The sequence below is a fragment of the Mchenga conophoros genome, linkage group LG6 (assembly GCF_057382185.1).
Source record: "Mchenga conophoros isolate Kocher_MC1m ecotype Shallow Benthic linkage group LG6, M_conophoros_male_GT1.1, whole genome shotgun sequence".
Lineage (NCBI taxonomy): Eukaryota > Metazoa > Chordata > Actinopteri > Cichliformes > Cichlidae > Mchenga > Mchenga conophoros.
Genome location: NC_140531.1, coordinates 22,709,433 through 22,726,937, shown reverse-complemented (window position 1 = coordinate 22,726,937; position 17,505 = coordinate 22,709,433). Strand labels below are relative to the sequence as shown.

Sequence of the window (17,505 nt, the reverse complement as noted above, 5' to 3'; positions counted from 1 at the left end):
CTATGCACGTGCTCACACACTCACGCTCCCTGACAAACTCGGCAAGTTCACATTGCGTGACTGACCATGTGATTCTCATCCTTGTCCTTCATTTCATTAGACAGGGGGCTGAGAGAGCTATTCTGGGAGAGAATGGTAACTCTTTGTTGGTTGCTCAGCTGAAGAGACGTCTCCAATAGCAACTGAGACCTATGGCCTGCCCCCCGTGGCGTCCAGCGCTCATACTTGTGGCTGTGAGTGTCCACGTCTGCATGGATTCATCCCTCTGTGTGTGCTGCCTTTAAACTGTGTTCTTGCACGCGTGTTTATGCGTGTGCGGACGAAAACAGCGGCCAACTCGTCTGTCATAGCGGTGCACAGCAAGGGATGAACACGTTAGTGTCAGCTGAAGATGTGAAAGGCGAGCAGAGGACAGGAGTGATGTGACTGTTATTGATCCTGTCTGGTAATTACAGCACGATTTATTACCAGAGGAAGATGGGGGAGGAAGCAGAGGAGGAGGTATCATATTAGTTTGGGGTTGTAAGTTAGGTTTTTGGCGAGCGTGAACAAGGTCAGAGAGACAGAGACGGATCACTTTACCCTTCCTTCCCTTGAGCACTGTGTGATCTGATCGCTGTTGTGCTTTCTGACATCCTCCCCCTGTACTTTCTCTATCTCTCTGTGCTCCTTCCTAATTTTCTGTTGTTTAAATTCTCATACAACCACATGATATGCGGCTACAACACCGCCAGACTGGTGTTTGTTTTTCTTAAACGCTTGCGCACATGTCTAGCATTACCGCTACTCGGTGGCTTTTTGTCTGTCAGAAACATCACGTCTAATCAGCGCTGAGATGAAGTGTTGATATGATATGAAATGAAGGTGCGCTCCGTCAATCTAACAAGCAACAAGCCTGCCAGTGTTTGTGGCTTGTAAAAGTGTGGGAGTGTTGGGTTGTTTACAGAGATGTGTGGGCGTCAAGCATGATCTTGTGGGTACGTGTGCGCATTTATGTGTGTTTCTGTTTGCGTGGAGGCAATATTGTTCCTGAATTTGTCAAAAAAAAGCCCGTGTTCTTATTGGCGAACCACATCCTGTCTGTCAATGAGTCACACGGAGTAAACAAAGTCTTACCAAAACACACTGCTGCGATGATCCTGCTCACTGTTTGCACTGCTGAGACATGGAGATCTTTTCCACCTGACCACTGTAATCTAACGAGGTTGCATCTCTGTAGTAAAATACTTTCTAGTGATAAAAATGATTACAAGCAGAAAAACAGTCTTATAATGGTTGATGTAAGAGTTTAAAAAATGTAAAAGAAAACCGTTCCCCCCCCCACAAAATCCCCAAGAACACCAAGAAGGAGCTGGATGTAAAATCTGTTTTGCTTCATTTCTGCTGTATAAAATTTGTTGGAGCTGAGAACTTTAATAGCCTCCGTATTTCCCCCCGCACATTATACACAAATCCCGGGAAGCATGGGAGGTAAACAAGTCTCCATTACTGCAATGACTTCTTGCATTTTAACCTTTGCTTTCTATTATGTATTATCTGGTACTCTCTCAGTTCTCTGTTGCTGCTCCAACTGAATTGGCAAACTTCAGTACTTGGGAAAAATAAATAAATAACTGTGAAACACACAAGTCTTTACTTCACAACAAGCTCGCTATCTGACCCAACACTTAATATAGGTTTACTGGGCGTGCAGAGCACTAGGATTAGCTTCAAGTAACATTTTATCTAATGTTGTGTAGGTGCTGTTTTTATTTCTTGATTTTTTTAAAAAGTTTTTTGTGGTGTTTTTTTGGTTGGGGTGAGGGGAGCATATTAAGACTAGAGGCAAAGACAATGGCACACTGACACAGATACCTGTGAAATAGCTGTGAATTTATCTAATCATTAATCAGATTAAATGCTACTAAACCTCACCTGAAAAGCTGTTGCTCCACCAAGTAAACACCTCAGGAGTGACAGCAGAGGGAGATGGCACAGTACTCACGTCGGTAACCGAATTATTCAAGCCTCTTGTTTATTCTCTGATTTACAATTTTAATTTGTCAGGAGTAAAATTCTCTTGTGTTTGCTGGAGTTTTTAGAATTCTCTCTCTGCAGCGGGGATTTGAACATTTTTCCAGCTGTCTGACATTCAAAACTCATTGTTGCCGTTTTTGGTCTTACACCTTTGTAGTGCTGGGATGTCAAACGAATTTTGCATCGAGGGCCACATGCAGCCCGCTTTGATCTTAAGTGGGCCGGACCAGTGAGACTCCAATTTCTGTCATTGCGAATTAGCTCAACTGCACATTTAATCCCTGAGATATCTCAATATAAGTAATCAGAAGTGCAATTTCAACAGTACGTCTCAGATTTTCTACATAATAAAGAAATGCTGCTGAAGTAGTCTGACTCTTTGGGCACAAATTGTTAGAAAGTCATGTGTAAAATTACATAAAAAGTTGTTTACTGTAATTCTAAAACTTTTTTATTGCTAATTCACAAAAATATGCAGTTTTATTTATTTATATATCTGTTTATTTATTTATTTTACTATGGGTACATTGTAAAAAAACAGACATTTCTATAGTAGACAGTTAAGAAAATAGAAACTTTTAAGTAATTTAATTAATACTTCATTACTGTAGAATGAATGGCTGTGGGGGGGAGGCTTTATCAGTAGGACAAGCTGTAGAATTTATGAAAATACAGTTAAAAGTTCAAAATTTATGTCCTACTTCAAATTTTCCAAAGCCGTCCAGTGGGTCAGATTGGAGCCTTTACCAGGCTCATTGTGACCCTAGCTTTATGTTTGACACCCCTCCTTCAGTGAATACACAGTAGCTGTGGGCTTATCGAATAACATAGCTTCAGGCCTGTTAATTTCATTTATAATTTTTCTGTAAATTGCTCTACAAAGCATCACTGAGCCCTGCTTTCACTCTGGCTTTTTCTTGTAATGAGAGAGAACGTGTACAGTTGTGCTATATGAGTATGTTATATATGTGGTATGAGGCAGGATAAAATTAGCAATTTATCCGTGTTTGTAAAATTAAAAAGAAAAAAAAAACATGTGATATTATTCATAACAGACTATAGTTGCTGCTGTATGTTGCTATGGTAATCCTGCTACTGGCAGCCTTCCAGTGATAGATTGATCCAGGACTGGTTATTCTATACACTAGACCCAAAGATGGGAGAAGAAAATATTTCTTTCTCCGTGTGCGTGTGTGCATGCATGTGCTTGTTTACTGTTGTGTACGCGTATCTTTGGCTTATCAATCTGCGAGTGCTGTATTGATTGGCCAAAAGATATTTCCTCTAATGTGCTTGGGGATGATGGGTAAGGGGGGAGGCAGCTTTCACTTAGCCTCCAAGCTCTTAAGAGAACATCTATCTATCAACATTTCCAGGCAAGGGGAGGGGTCAGGAGCGGGTAGGTAGTTTGATCTTACTCACTTACACACACACACACACACACACACACACACACACACACACACACACACACACACACACACACACACACACACACAAAGAAGAAGAAGAAGAAGAAGAAAAAGAAAGAGCAGGAATCATTGAAATAGCACCAGCATCAAGCAGCCAACACACCTTAGCAAAGCGAGCATGTTGTTGTTTACACTGTGGGAGGCAAAGAGCTGATACATCTCAGAGAGCTGCTGCTTAGAGCCATAGATCCTGCGCTTTGTGGAAACAGCCAGCAGAAGAGAGTATCGTTAGTAGTGCCCGGGCACAGGTTCCACTGTGTGTTCAGTGCGACGGTGCAACAATCTGTCCAGTGTTTTGTTGTGTTTTTAATTAGGACTGTATAGTGTGAACGATGCTCTGTGTAGATGCCTGCTGCTCCGACTCTTGCGACTATGTGATGCATCGTGGTGATAACGTCCCCTCGTCCCCCTCCTGCTTTTGCACTTGAGCTCCATTTGCTCTCTTCAGGGCCTCGCACAGGACCAGAGACTCGCAGAGCCACCATTTAGCTCTCAGCAGGGAGAGAGAAAAGAGGGGGAATCGGTCGCTCCTCCTCTCTTATCTCTCACTTAACAAAAGCCTCTGATGAAGACAACAAGCATTCTGCCTCCCGCTCTCCATCTCTCTCGCTCTCTCTCATTTATCTCCATGCTCTTCTCTGTTGAACAGTCAGGGTGCTAGTTGAACATGGCAGCTCTGACACTTTTCACATAGTCCTTTGTTGCGTGTGCACTCTCACATGCATTTGTGCGAGCGGCTGCATCCTTTTGTGTTCCGCTGCGAGTTGGAGACAGCGTATAGTCACACATGTGTGAGCTTAGCATTCTCAGCACTTATTATTCTTGGGGTTTGTGGCAATGGGCAAGTCTGTAATTACCTTTAGGGTTAGCGCAGTCCCGCTTGCACCCTGCACACAGCTGTCTGGTTTTCATTTCTGGCTTATTGTCTCCAACTAGCACCATAGCAAGGGCCGCTTCTTCACTTGTAATGTGGAGGAAATGGGTGAACAGCCTCTCTAATTACACTTCACCCACTGACACTAATTTACATACAAACACAATCACACTCCAATCCAAACCTTCATTATCTCTGGATTCCATTCTGTAGGGCATGATATTTTGGCTGTTATTTCATTCAGGCTCTGTTACTCACCATCACCACTCAGTTATTATGGCTAAAGTGGGAGCCACGAATTGTGGAACTATCGACTCAGAGTATGACCCAAGAGTGGGGAAAAAAATTCTCAAAGTGTATGAGAACTCACATGTTAACAGTTTGGATGTGTTTTCCACCGCGCTACTATGTGCACCTTAAAGTTCTTTGCATAAAGTTTCCGGTGAGGCTCTCCTCTCTCTCTAAAGCTGATACATTATCTTTATGCCGTATGCTCTCTGTCGAACACACACTACTACAACAAGCTCCATTGTGATGTGAATGAGGGGCCCACCAGCTCCATGGAGACTTGTGTGAGCTAGAGTGTGTCGCTACAATTAGGTTAAAGAGATTGATGAACTACTAGAATGTAAAAAGGGAACAACTTAAAAAAAAGATTAAAAAAGAAAGAAAGAAACACGAACACTCCCCACCCCACCAATACCCCTCATGGTTGAAAAGCTGTGACTGTTTGATGGACATGTACAAAATCAGTCACGTTGAGGCTGAATCACATGTGGGCAAATATGCATGAGTCAGGGTGCTTTGAATAGTGATTATAAGACATTTCCCGGCACTGGTCATATTCTTTGTGACGCGAACCTGGCTGCAGTCTAAAGCGTTACTCCTTTCTTCTTATTCTTTCATCCTTGAGTACTATAACTTGTCCGATGAGAGCGAGAGAGAGTCGGTAAAAGCGCGCCATTAACTTGCACCGGTGCGTATCGGTGTGTGACATCCCTCATCCAACTAACACCAACTAAAGGGCCGTTGAGCTTTTACCGGGTCCGTGATCGCTGATGCCCGAGAAAAAGGCTGTTTGTGTCAATCAAACCGAGCCCCAACCCACCCCTCCTTCCTTTTCTATCTCCCACCTCCCTCTCTCTCTTTCTCTCTCTCCCTCCCCTAGCTCACCTCCACTCGTGTAGGCGCTCTTAAACCGCGGCGTTTACGCGCGGCAGCCAGTCGTTTACGGGCACCTCTTGCGTCTACGGATATCTACCAGCTAATCTCCACCTTAATAAGATGAGATAAAGGGACAAGTGAGCATAGCTCGCACCGAGAGAGGAGACAGCAGGGGGAGGGAGAGTAAGAGAGAGCGAAGAATGATGAAAGAGGGGAGGAGAGCGGATCATTCCGGCTGGCCGCCCCTACTGCTCTAGTGGAGGGGAGAGAGGGAGAGAGAGGGAGAGAAGGAGAGAGAGAGAGATGGCACAAAGCCTCAGCATCCGAAACACACGGGAGTGGTGCGCCACCGACACCGGAGCTCTGGACTCATCCGAAGCAGCGTTGCACACTCACCACTCCCCTCTCCCCGCACGGCGGTGCCTCGTGGTCGGTTAAAGGTAAGTGGGCGAATCGGTTCTTTAGATAAAGTCCAGCGTGAGAAAGCGGATTGGAAAACTCTTTTATTGCCTGCTGTTAAGTTTGAGTTAGCCTTTTTTCATTCAAGCTGCCTGAATCTGTGGTGCGTGCCACCTGCTTTTTTTTAAGAGGTATTGTTGTCTCCGTGGGTCCAACAGACGGAAGACTAAATTTGTGTTTTTTCTCCCACCCTCTTCAGCCTTCCTAATATAGGTAGAAGAACTACACTGTTAATCTAAAGCTTCTTTTTTGTCTTTCGGATTTTAAAGAAAGGTCGCAGATAAAAATATCATCAGTTATAAACCATCAACAGTTATTTTGTGACAAACACCAAAATTCCCTTCTTTTTTTTAGCTAAAAACTGCAGTTTTGAAAAATTCGAAGCTGCACAAACTTTTTGTTTCATATTAAAATTGACAAAATGTGCAAAGCAAGAGCTGTTTCCTATTGTTTTTCTTACTAACGACAACAGCGCATTAAGTTATTAAAAAAGGGGCGAAAACTTCCACATGAGCCGTCCAACTGTCCATGTTAATCCAATTCCAGCGCCCTCCTGTGGTTCCAACAGTGGGGCACATGCATGCATAGAGTAACAGGTTCAATCAGCTCAACCGTGCTGTTGAGAAACTCACCTGTCCCTAAGTCATAGGCGCTTCTTTATCCGCCTCTTACGCTCTGTTTCTAAGAGTATCCTCCGCATTTTTCACGCGGGTGTAACTTTTGAACACATTTATCAGAGCTACTACTCCTAATTCAAGTCCCAGTTAGGATGACATAATTTTTTTCAAGTAAATCATACAACTATCTTCTTCATGTTGGCGTAGAGATAAAAAGAATACATTTTCACATCATCCCTGTTTCATTTTCTGGTGTTATATTTAAAGCCCCCTTCCTCTGCGACCTTCTTGTTTCTCGTGTTCACTAAAAGCAAGGAAGACAGAAGGGTGGAGAACATGAGGAAAGACTATTGATATTCAAAGAGACAGAAGGAGAGAAGAAGAAGGGTGCAAAATGACAGAACTTGGATTGGAGGATGGGGGGGAGAAAGAGTAAGAGATGCTGTGGGATCTTTTTCTCTCCCTGGCTCCCGGCAAATACATTAAGATGCTAATCCTGGTCTTTTTTGTCTCTTTCTATAATTCATTGCATTTTTTTCCCCTCTCCGCTCTTTTTCTCTGTCTCTCTTATTCTTACGCTTTTCTCCCGCTCTTCATTTCCTCTGTACTGTCATGGACTCCCCCCAGATTAGTGCTCCTGGCTAAAGGATTCCGACTCTAATTTTGTGGTATTTCAGATGATTAGGCTCAGAAATGGGACAGAGGTGCACAGAGTTTGGCGCAATTAGATGTATTCTCAGTGGAACTTTATAGGAGTGATTAGTTGAGCCCATATCCACCTCCCTGCACAGCCATATTAACACACAACCAGCTGTTGTTTATTCGCGGGGATTGACTTTTGTGTTGTGTCTGTGCTTTTTTAACTGTGATGTTATTTGTGTGTGTGTGTGTGTGCCAGAGGTTGGCTAAGCCCTAAGGATGCGAGTTGTTTTCAATCAGCACAGTAGTTACCAGCTGTGCCCTCACATTCCCCAGGGTGGCACAACCAAGGTACACACACACCCGCAAGCAGGCACGCAGAGAACTAATGCATACTATTCAACCTTGCCCGGCAAATTCACTCTTTCTTCTTTTCTCCTTGTCCCCTTTCCCTGCAGATATTAATCATCGCCCACCTCCATCTGCGCACGTGATTCCACTACGAGGACTGGGAGTCGAGCACCTTGGCTACTTTGCTTCAATCAAGACCTTTGTTCCCTGACATCCGGCACAGCTCCCTTATCCGACTGCCATGGTGACATGACACACACCTGAGTGGCTTTGTGGGTTTGCTCCTGTCTCACGCCTAGTCAATCGCTCGGGTTTCCAGAAACGCTCTGTCTCCTGGACTTGCTCGCTAGACTTCAACAAACTACAAAAGACGTCACTTCTTCCTGCGCACGACCCCTCAACAGGTTGCAATGACTGTGGCCGTCCGATTCCGCCGCCATTTACGAAGGCTCTTGCTCTTATTGGCCTCCTGCTGTCTCGTCTCCCTGCTCCTCTCTGCCTATTTTCTCTTTACGAACTCCTCCCCTTCCATGCAGCTCGGACAATCCCCTGAGCCCGCCTGCTCCCAGCCGCTCTCCATGTCCCCGTATCGTCAGCTCCCGTACCCCTATCCTCCCAACCCTCCTCACACACATGTCTACACTGACCAAGTAGTTTTGGTACTGGTGGAGTCCCAGTACTCCCAGCTTGGCCAAGACATTGTAGCTATACTGGAGTCGGCACATTTCCAGTTCCGGATGGAGATTGCTTCAGGAAAGGGCGACCTTCCGCCACTTACAGAAAAGGGCCGTGGACGATTTTCGCTCATCATTTATGAGAATCTGTTAAAGTATGCAAATGCAGACACGTGGAACAGACAGCTGTTGCATCAGTACTGTACTGAGTATAGAGTGGGCATCATCGGTTTCTATCGCTCCACGGAAAACTCCCCATCTACTCTCAAACTGCGAGGACTACCACTGGTGCTTAGGACCAACCAGGCGCTTTGGGACTGTTGTGTGGTCTCTAGTTCACCTCTTCTGCACCTTACCAAACCCGGGACAGATCGAGGACCTTTACCCGGTGAAGACTGGACTTCATTCTCCTCTAATCACTCCACATACCAGGCGGTGCTGCACGCACGGGCTAAGGAGGGTGGAGGCGCAGGCAGCGGTGATAATTCAGGGCCTGGGTTCAGTCAAGGCCTCCAGGCCACAGTGGTACAGGACATGGGACTATACGATGGGGTGAGGAGAGTGCTTTTTGGCCAGGGACTGGCCTACTGGCTCCACAGACTCATCCTGGTGGATGCCATTTCCTACCTCACAGACAGGAAGCTTACTTTGGGTCTGGACCGGCACATACTGGTGGATATAGATGACATTTTTGTGGGGAAAGAAGGGACACGCATGAATGCCAAGGATGTGAAGGTATGATGGTGCTGGGGCATGCGTGTGTGTGTGTGAGATAATGTGAATTAGAGAGAGAAAGATAGGGATAAGGAGGATGAATTCATGTCGGGTCAGTTGAGTTGGATTAGATTTTTCATTCTGGTATCAACTTCTAAAAACAGTAATTGATGGCAGTGCAGCGGTGGAGATAAGGAGGTTTTTCCGATTGCACTGTAAGTCACCTCAGCAGAAGATTGTTCCAGGAGAGTATTTTAGAGGATTTTTTTTTTTTTAGCTCGGGCATGAGTGCTCTGAGGAGATATTTGGAGGAGCTTTTGTATGTGTGTAAGGCCCCTGTGTGTTTGTTGTATCAAGTGCATATTTGTTGGGGTACAACGAGAGGGTATTCTCAAATGGAGATTTAGCCAAAAGGGGCCATTTAAAGGAACAAAGATGTGGTGTGAAAGGGGGAAACAGGAGGGGTAAGAGAGAGAGGGGGAGAGAGAGAAAGAGAGGTAGTGAATGAGCCAGTCAAAAGATGAATGGCATTTATTCCTATTTCCCACGTTCCTCCTCTTAGGAAAACTAAAGGAGAGTCAGCCATGCAGCCTGCCTCTCAGGACAGCTATTGTTTCAAAACACACGCTTGCATGAACAAACACACACATACACACACGCACACACACACACACACACACACACACACACACATATATATATATATGCAGATAAAGAGCCGTGAACCTAAGTGATGTATGCGTGGCAAAGTAAAATATTTCCAAAGACTTAAAATGTTGAGTGAATGTAATATTTATGAGAGAAAAAGTATTTCATGTTTGCTGGAGGGTGGATAAATCTCCCCAGCAGGAGGAATTTTGTTTGAAATCATTGGTCACATTCTCCCAGTGCGTTCTCGCTCCGAGAGGTTCAAGCAAAATAAATTGTGTTTTGGGGGGTTTTCATGTATAGCAGTGTGTCGGTCCGTGCGACTGTCGGAGGTGTTTGTGTGTGCGTGTCGGGGGAGGACTCTAAGGAAGGTGAGATTTTTGCTGTTATGTGGTTACGTGCATGAGCTAAGAAGAGAAGAGTTTGCTCATCCCCCTGCAGTCACAGGATATATATACGTGATATAGAAATGTGTGTGTGTGTGGTTGGTTGCTTCCTGAATTACTGCTTTAGATTAGAATGTCACTTTCACCTGTCCTGTCAGGCACTGACAAAAAAATGAGGCACCTGTCCGTGGCGGAAATTTGGGCCGGAGATGAGAGGAATGGAGAGGGCTGAAAAAGCAGGAATGCAGTGTGTGGTGAAGTGGAGAGGAATTCCACCCTTGAATATAAAAAAGATGCTTCTATCCAAAAAGGATAAAAGAGTGCATATTCACACACGGTCACACACATGTACCTCCACGCAGCGACGCGGGCACACTCTCGCACACATTGCTGAGCGCATTTGCGCGTTCACAAAATGAACACACAAATGCTCCCTAGTTGGAGTTTTCATTTTAAGTCTGCCTGACTCTTCAGCTTTGTAGCATAAATATACATGAGGATGAACCAGTGCCATAACAGAAGGGCAGGGAGATGCGCACAGAGTAAGCGATGGAGAGGAGGAGATGGATAGATAGAGAGAGATAGGATCAGGAAAAAAAAGGGAGGGATGCCATTTGAAACACATTACCTCCATATTTCGACTCGTCTCTCTATACTTCAGGATAGTTGGCAATTGCAGACAGGAAAGCTCAAGGAAAAGATCAAAAAGGAAAATAGTTTGAGGGCGGGAGGGGGGAGGTAGAGAAAGTTAGAGCGCTGCGCCCAAGGGAAGAGCTAGAAGCTAACTTTGCATTTTCAGAGAAACAAAATGCTGAAGGGAAATGAGAAATCAGAAGGGAGGAAGTAAGGGAGCAGGAATATGATGATTTGTAGCAGCTGTCCCCTCAGAGATGGACAGCCTCGGGTGAAGTTGTCAGATTACAGTATGAGTAAGGCAACTTACCACATGCACCAGCAGCCACAACATTAAAACCACTGACAAATAAGCGAATAACTTTAATCACGTCGTCACAATGCCGTGTTTTTGCTGGGAAACCTTGGGTGTTGACATTCAGCAGCAGCGGCCTACCCCAGCGGGGGTAAAGTGCACACTGCAAAAAGTGGTCCAGTTAAAAAATGACAAAAAAGAAAAAACACAAAGGTGTTGAGCCAGCCAGCAAAAATCGACAGAGCATCTGCAGAATGAGCCAGAACAATCCCGACTGACAGAGGCAAACCTGCTCTTATGTGTTGAAGCCGTTTTTTTGGAGGCAATATTAGGTGATGTTAGGGCTTTAACATTCATAATGATGTGATCCACCCATTCATTTCCCCTGTTTTCTGCTACGTCTGTCACGGTGCAGAGACAGAGTAGTAAAAGCTGTTGCTTAGATTTCAGATGGGCTCTTAAAAACAAGCCCTTCGAGCAGGATGTCACTGAAAAGCTGTTGAAAGGGATGACTCATATTAGATGACCCTGTGCGTAATATACATCTGGCTTTGTGTGAAGGTGACAGCTGAAAAAGATGAAAACTAGCAGAATTCGGCAAAATCATTTTAATCACAAAAGCGAGCTGTCTGCCAAGGTCTGATGGAGATAGCTTTATGGAGTAAAATATGTAAATTGTTGTTGATTCAATTTGGGTCAGAAGTGACCGACTGATGACTGTGATGATATTAAAGGGCGTTTTTATCTCCCGTAATCAAGCGGCTCGAAGGTCTGTCCAAGCATTTTTTTTTTTTCATATTTCATAATGGTTTCATTCAACCATGTGACATCTGACAGATGATATGAAAAAATAAATGAAAGATACCACAATAACTACTTTTGAAGGACAAATACAATCCTCCCCGGTGCTTTGAAGGCAGCTTATGTTCAACATCGCAGCAAAGTATGTAACACGGAATGTTATCGATCAATTAGTGGAACAAGATGTTTGCAGGAGCAGTGCTCGAAATCCCTTTTTACCTCTGCAGAGCCAGCATTCAGTCTCATGTTCTCTCCGAGAGGAGACTGGAGTGAGACAGAGAGAGAGAGACCAATTAAAATGCCACCCTCCTTCTCTCTGCACTCGTCATTAGTCTCACCCCACGAGTTCATCTGGTGACAAACAATACCTACACCCCCCTCCCTTTCTGTCTGCACACAGACTTACACACACAGCTGTATTTCCTCTATTAAAATGATTCACAGGGAGGCACCCCACGGATGACATTTCTCAAAATGAGGAATGATGCCAGTCAAAAGCTCCCATCAATGATACTTGTGCCAGTGGTTGTGTTTTTTAATTCATGCGTGTAGGTTTTCTCCTCTCCTCCGCCTCAGAGTGGTCCTGAGGGAGGTGTCAGATCCTCATCTTCAGATCTCTCTTTATCACCTCCACCTTTCCACCCTTCCACCTCCTCCTCCTCCACACACCTTCCTCCTCGCCTGAGTCATTGATCACTATCTCTGGCCTATCTGTATTCCTTTCTAAGCCTCTCTCTCGACTCCCTTCTCGTTCTCTTCCTCTCCAAGGTGTTTTCTGTAGTGGCATCATCAAGTTTAGAAGAAACACTAGTGTAAACATGCATCTTGCTTGTGGATTCAGATGCCATGACATGCACACTCTTTCAGAACACGGGGCTGCAGTCATCTGAAAAAGATTGTTTTGGATTGTTGTGATTTGCACGGTTGCCTCATGCCAACACAGAACTTTTCTGTGTTGCATAAACTCTCCCCTCATATTCTTATGCGTATATATTCAATTGTCCAGCGCTAGAAATGTCATCATGTCTTAGGAAACTGCCCACAGTTTGCCATGTTTTATGTACCCCCAGTCCACATCTTGCACTTGTAAGAAACAAATAGTTGAGTAAATAAGATTAAATTGTGTTTACGGAAACAGAACCAGGCAATTCTTTTTTGCCATTTTCATGATTTTTTTTTCAATTTAGCGAGTCAAATAGTTGCCACTTTCATGTGGCCTAATAAACCGTAAAGTACCATCTTGTCTGTAAGATTGAATAGAAGGCCCGGTTTTTGCAGCGTTCCCTGACACAGGGCCGAAAACAATGTGCAGCACGCCAGTTTCAAATAAATAAATGAGCTAAAGTCTTTTATTTTAAAATATCCTTATAATCGCTTTGATCTAACCTTAAATTGAAAACAAAAATGGCATTACACAAAATGAGCAATATACAGATTTCAGTGAAGGTTTTTGGCTTAGTTGTCTCTAATTTATTGTGCAATCCAATTTCTAGTTAATCTTTAGACCCAATTAAGTATGATGCACATTTGCAACTTAAGTCAATCAAACTAAGCTCTTTCCATATCCGTTTGCCAGTTTGCCAAATGCTGTTACGTAACTAATGAATTAAAAAAGACATAAACAGTGGATGAAAAATTAAACAACAACAAAAAAATCAGTGCAGAGCCAAGGAGATTCGAGAAAGAGGATTGATTAGGGTCTTTTGTTACAACAGGCACACAAAGCTCTTTGTTTTTGTCTGTGCTACAATCATTTAAAGCACGTACCCTTTAGGTAAATGACAACATTGCAGGTGGGAAAGAAGAAAAAGAAATTATATAGAGGATGCCAGAGGAGAGCGGGATAACGCTTCCAGCATGATGCATCCTGACATCTGCTCTCACTCATCCCCCCGATCAGGGCGAGAGAAATGATCACAGCCAACCCTGCAGAGAACTTTTGCAGATATGCTATTAGGGAAATGAATTTGCAAGATTAAATTGTCTTTATTTAATTATTTTTTAAGACAGTCACCAGTGTTGTAAAGAGTACTGCAAAGAAAGCATTTACCTATTAAAAAAACATATGCATATATATCTTTATAACTCATTTGGTTTAATTAACAGTTGTTGTCAGTGCTCTAGTTTTACTCCAATTAAACTCTAAGAATGTGGCCGCGGGCCATTATTTTCTCCCACAAAATGAGGCAGGTTTTGCAGTCACTGCAATCACTGAAACTCAAACTCCTTGAGGGGCTGCCAAGTAGAATTTAGCGTGAGTATGGCGATGCCAAAGCAATCACAAGTACCTTGGAAACGTAAATGCAAGTGAATAGATGATTTAGTAAAAATGCTTCAATATAATAGGCTACACTGACTTGAATCTGACAAGTGAGCGTGGAAGTGGAATAGGGACGGGAAGAGTGAGCGAAGGGAAGGCTGGCATTAACTAGTGCGGTTTTCTTTCTGCTCATCAAATAGAGATGCCTGACCCAGTTAAATCTGCTGGTCTAGTGTTAACATTACACGCACATACAGTGTAGGCACAAAGCACTCATGTAGATGAATCAAGAACTTTGACCCGCTTCGTTTTCGCAGAGGAATTAAAACTCGATAAGTGTTCCTCTCTTGTTTGTTGTTTCTCTCGCCTTCGAATTTACTTGTGTGTTAAAAAAAATTCGACTTAAAATAAGTTATTTTATAATTGCTCTTATTATTTTAGATATCCCAGTGAGCCTTAGAGCTGTGGAAAGGAAAAGGAACGGGAGAAAAAGAAGCAGTGCAAATGCAAGAATGACAGAATGGGGATATGGTGAAGAGGTGGTTGCTGTAAAGGGTTTTTGAAAGGCAGTGAGTGCCAGCTGTCCAGATGCCTGTTTACCATCTGTTTGAACTCCAACATCTAGCTGGCAACTCTTCCTCCACACACACATGAAAGTACACGCGCCGACGCACACTACCGCTCGCACATACACAGAAACAACTGGCATCGCTTCTGACACTAGCAGTGTTAGGAAGCAGTGGGATTGGGCACAGAAATTAGGGCTATTGCTTGACCGCTAATCCCAGTGTGTGCGTTTACCTTCATCGCTCGGATTGGAAGGATCTCTCGCGCCCTGCATAGTCCTGCCTCCCAACTCTCACTTTGCCTACCAGAGAGAATCACTTTTGGCCAATTTCAAAACTATTCTCAGGATCCAGCAGACACTCGGGCTCTGTTTTTTTCAGCTCCGCTAAGAAAACCAGCACAAGGAGACGTCTCTGTCCCTCTGAGAGGCAGAATTAAAGGAAGGAAGTGAACTCCCTTTATTATTATTATTTTATTTATTGCTCACCATGTACCCACGCTTCTCCCTGCTCATACCTGCACATACTTTAGTGGTTCATAAACTCTGAGAAGCTGGGTCTAATTTGAAAGCAGTAAACAGCAATCGTTCACCGAGCGCACTGAGTTCTTTTTTTTTGGTTGGTTTTTTTCTGATTAGTGTCTGCTGTGTTTTGTTTTGCTTTGCTATCACCGAGGCATTAACAAAACACTCTGTCTTCTTTGTTTCTTTTCAGCTTTCTTTATTAATTTCCCACCAAAATCTAGCTTTTGAATGGATTTGGAAAGCCACTCGAGAACTGACGCACGGTTGAGAACCCTGTCTCAGTTATTTGTTGCTGGTAAAGGTTTTTTTGTAATTGCCGAGAGTTTTGAAAAGAAAAAAAGAAAAAAACATCACCCTGTCAGTTGCTTCTCTGATGTTTACAATGTGAGAGTTGGCTCCTGAATAGCAGCTTCTTTGATGCAACAATTTGTCAACATCACATTGTCCCTTTCACAGCGCTTCATGTCAGAATAATCCTTTTCAGGAGGACTCAAATTAGAATCCCCAAAAAATGGAACATCAAAAAAAGAGTTTAAAAACACATTCTGTTCACAATTATGCTGCGACACAGTAAAAGTATGTGTCGAGTCAGAAATGGGAGGAAAATATTTAGTGAGACACAGGTTTACCCTTATGCGGGTCTAATCTTTCAGAAGACCTGCATGTAAAGGGTTTCAAAAGCAAAGGAGAAGAGCGATGAGCACTGGTGTTAGTGATTATCCAGCTCTAAAGTTTATCCTTCCACAGATCGGTTCCTTTTTACTTCCCTCTAGATAAGAGAAAACCGTGAGATCCTGAAGTATCTGCACACAAAACTGTCTTTGAGGTCTCTACAGAAGTAAAACACAAGACGAGGACTGGAAGACAGTCGGGTCATCACGCTTCAGTCTCTATCTTACCAGACATGACCCCTTCAGGCCTCCAGAGCAGAGGGATAAAGTCCCAAAAATCCATACGATGAAACAGAGATGCCATGATGCTGACTTTCATAGCCAAACATGCTAAAAGCAGCAAACATTTTCTTTGTGACTCTTCTGTTTCCTCTGTGGATGTTTGGTAACAGAATACAAATGAGACGTTCAAACTAATATACCGCACACTTGGACACACACCTACGCCGAGTCTCACAGTTATCTACACACGCGTTAATAATACATTTTGACCAAGTGCATCAGGCAGTGTAGATTGAGTTACCATGCAAAGCACTCAGCTACAAACTTAATTTAATTCTTAAGTCTTTCTATCCACACGTTGGCTCGCGTGTGCATGTGTGCGTAAGATATAGAGGGTGTCATAGCAGAGTAGACAGGGGATCAGATTAGGGAGTTGTGCACATCTGTCAGCATGCAGCCATCTTCAGCACCATTAGATTAGAGTTAATGAAGACACTCCACGCATGTGTCTGTGTATTTGTTGGTTTGAGAGACACACTCAAATAAGAGAGGGGAAAACGGAGCGCGGGAGTGGGGAAGACTGCCTGGAACCAATTCCTTGCTCTCAGTTCAGCTGTGCTCAGGTCTCGTAAATCACGGAGGGTTCCTGGGGATCGATTAAAAGCGGCATGACAAAGATTGGTAGTGGAGACGTGGAGCTTATAGCCCAACGGAAAGACCCAGCAGACTGAGATATAAAGAGAATTACAAGAGTTTTAAGTATAAACAAAATATTTGCGGGTGCAAATGGCGAGGAAGTGCAACGATAGCAAGAAGAGTGTGAGAGCGCGGGGGAGGGAGCAGGGGTAGAGGGCTATAGAAAGGGAGAGTGAGCGCTCTTTCCTCCATGGTGCTTTATCCTTCCTTTCAAATTAGAGCAGCCCTGTCTCCTGAGAATGTGACATTTTCACGGAGCAAGCGAGGGAGAGATGGAGTTTGAGAGAAGGGTGGGAGGGGTGGAAGACAAATGGGGAAGGGGGGCAGAGAGGCAGCTGCAGGTTCTCACAAGTGGGAAGATGGAAAAATAGAAGGAGAAAGGGAGACAGAGAGAGGCAGCAGGGATATTCAGGGTTTCACTTGGCAATGTTAGGGATGGATGGAAACAGTGATCAGAAGGGAGGAGATTGTGTGTGTGTGTGTGTGTGTGTGTGTGTGTGTGTGTGTGTGTGTGTGTGTGTGTGTGTGTATTGGGGTGGGGGTATTAGTCCACCCTCCAGAGGCTACTAATGCACTGACCTTCATTAACTTGCATTACTGTCGGTGTGTGTGTGTGTGTGTGTGTGTGTGTGTGCAGAGTGTGCGACTCTCTTTAGTTAACACTCATTACAGAGTCTTTGTTTAAAGGCCAGTAAACTAATGAAGTCATTAAATAAGTGAGGAAAATCCTGATTCGAGCACTGAAACTAGAGATTGCAGAAACTTTAAGTACGGGAACGGAAGACTTGTGCATGTAGAAAACAAAAGAGGAGACTCTAATAAT

General features: G+C 43.9%; 1 protein-coding gene across 3 annotated transcripts in view; it reads left to right on the top strand.

The window, feature by feature from the left end:
* The first annotated feature begins 5,556 nt into the window (after positions 1 to 5,556).
* ndst3 (N-deacetylase/N-sulfotransferase (heparan glucosaminyl) 3) overlaps positions 5,557 to 17,505 on the top strand; it is a 48,398-nt gene continuing 36,449 nt past the window's right edge. For 2 of the 3 annotated variants that reach the window (XM_085276820.1, XM_085276822.1), the window contains exons 1-2: positions 5,557 to 5,966; positions 7,700 to 9,001. In XM_085276820.1, the coding sequence (XP_085132946.1) occupies positions 8,003 to 9,001 (999 nt within the window). In that variant the 5' untranslated portion in view covers positions 5,557 to 5,966; positions 7,700 to 8,002. Of the gene's footprint in view, positions 5,967 to 7,500; positions 7,593 to 7,699; positions 9,002 to 17,505 lie in introns of all 3 variants that reach the window. The other variant, XM_085276821.1, reaches the window with a different exon arrangement.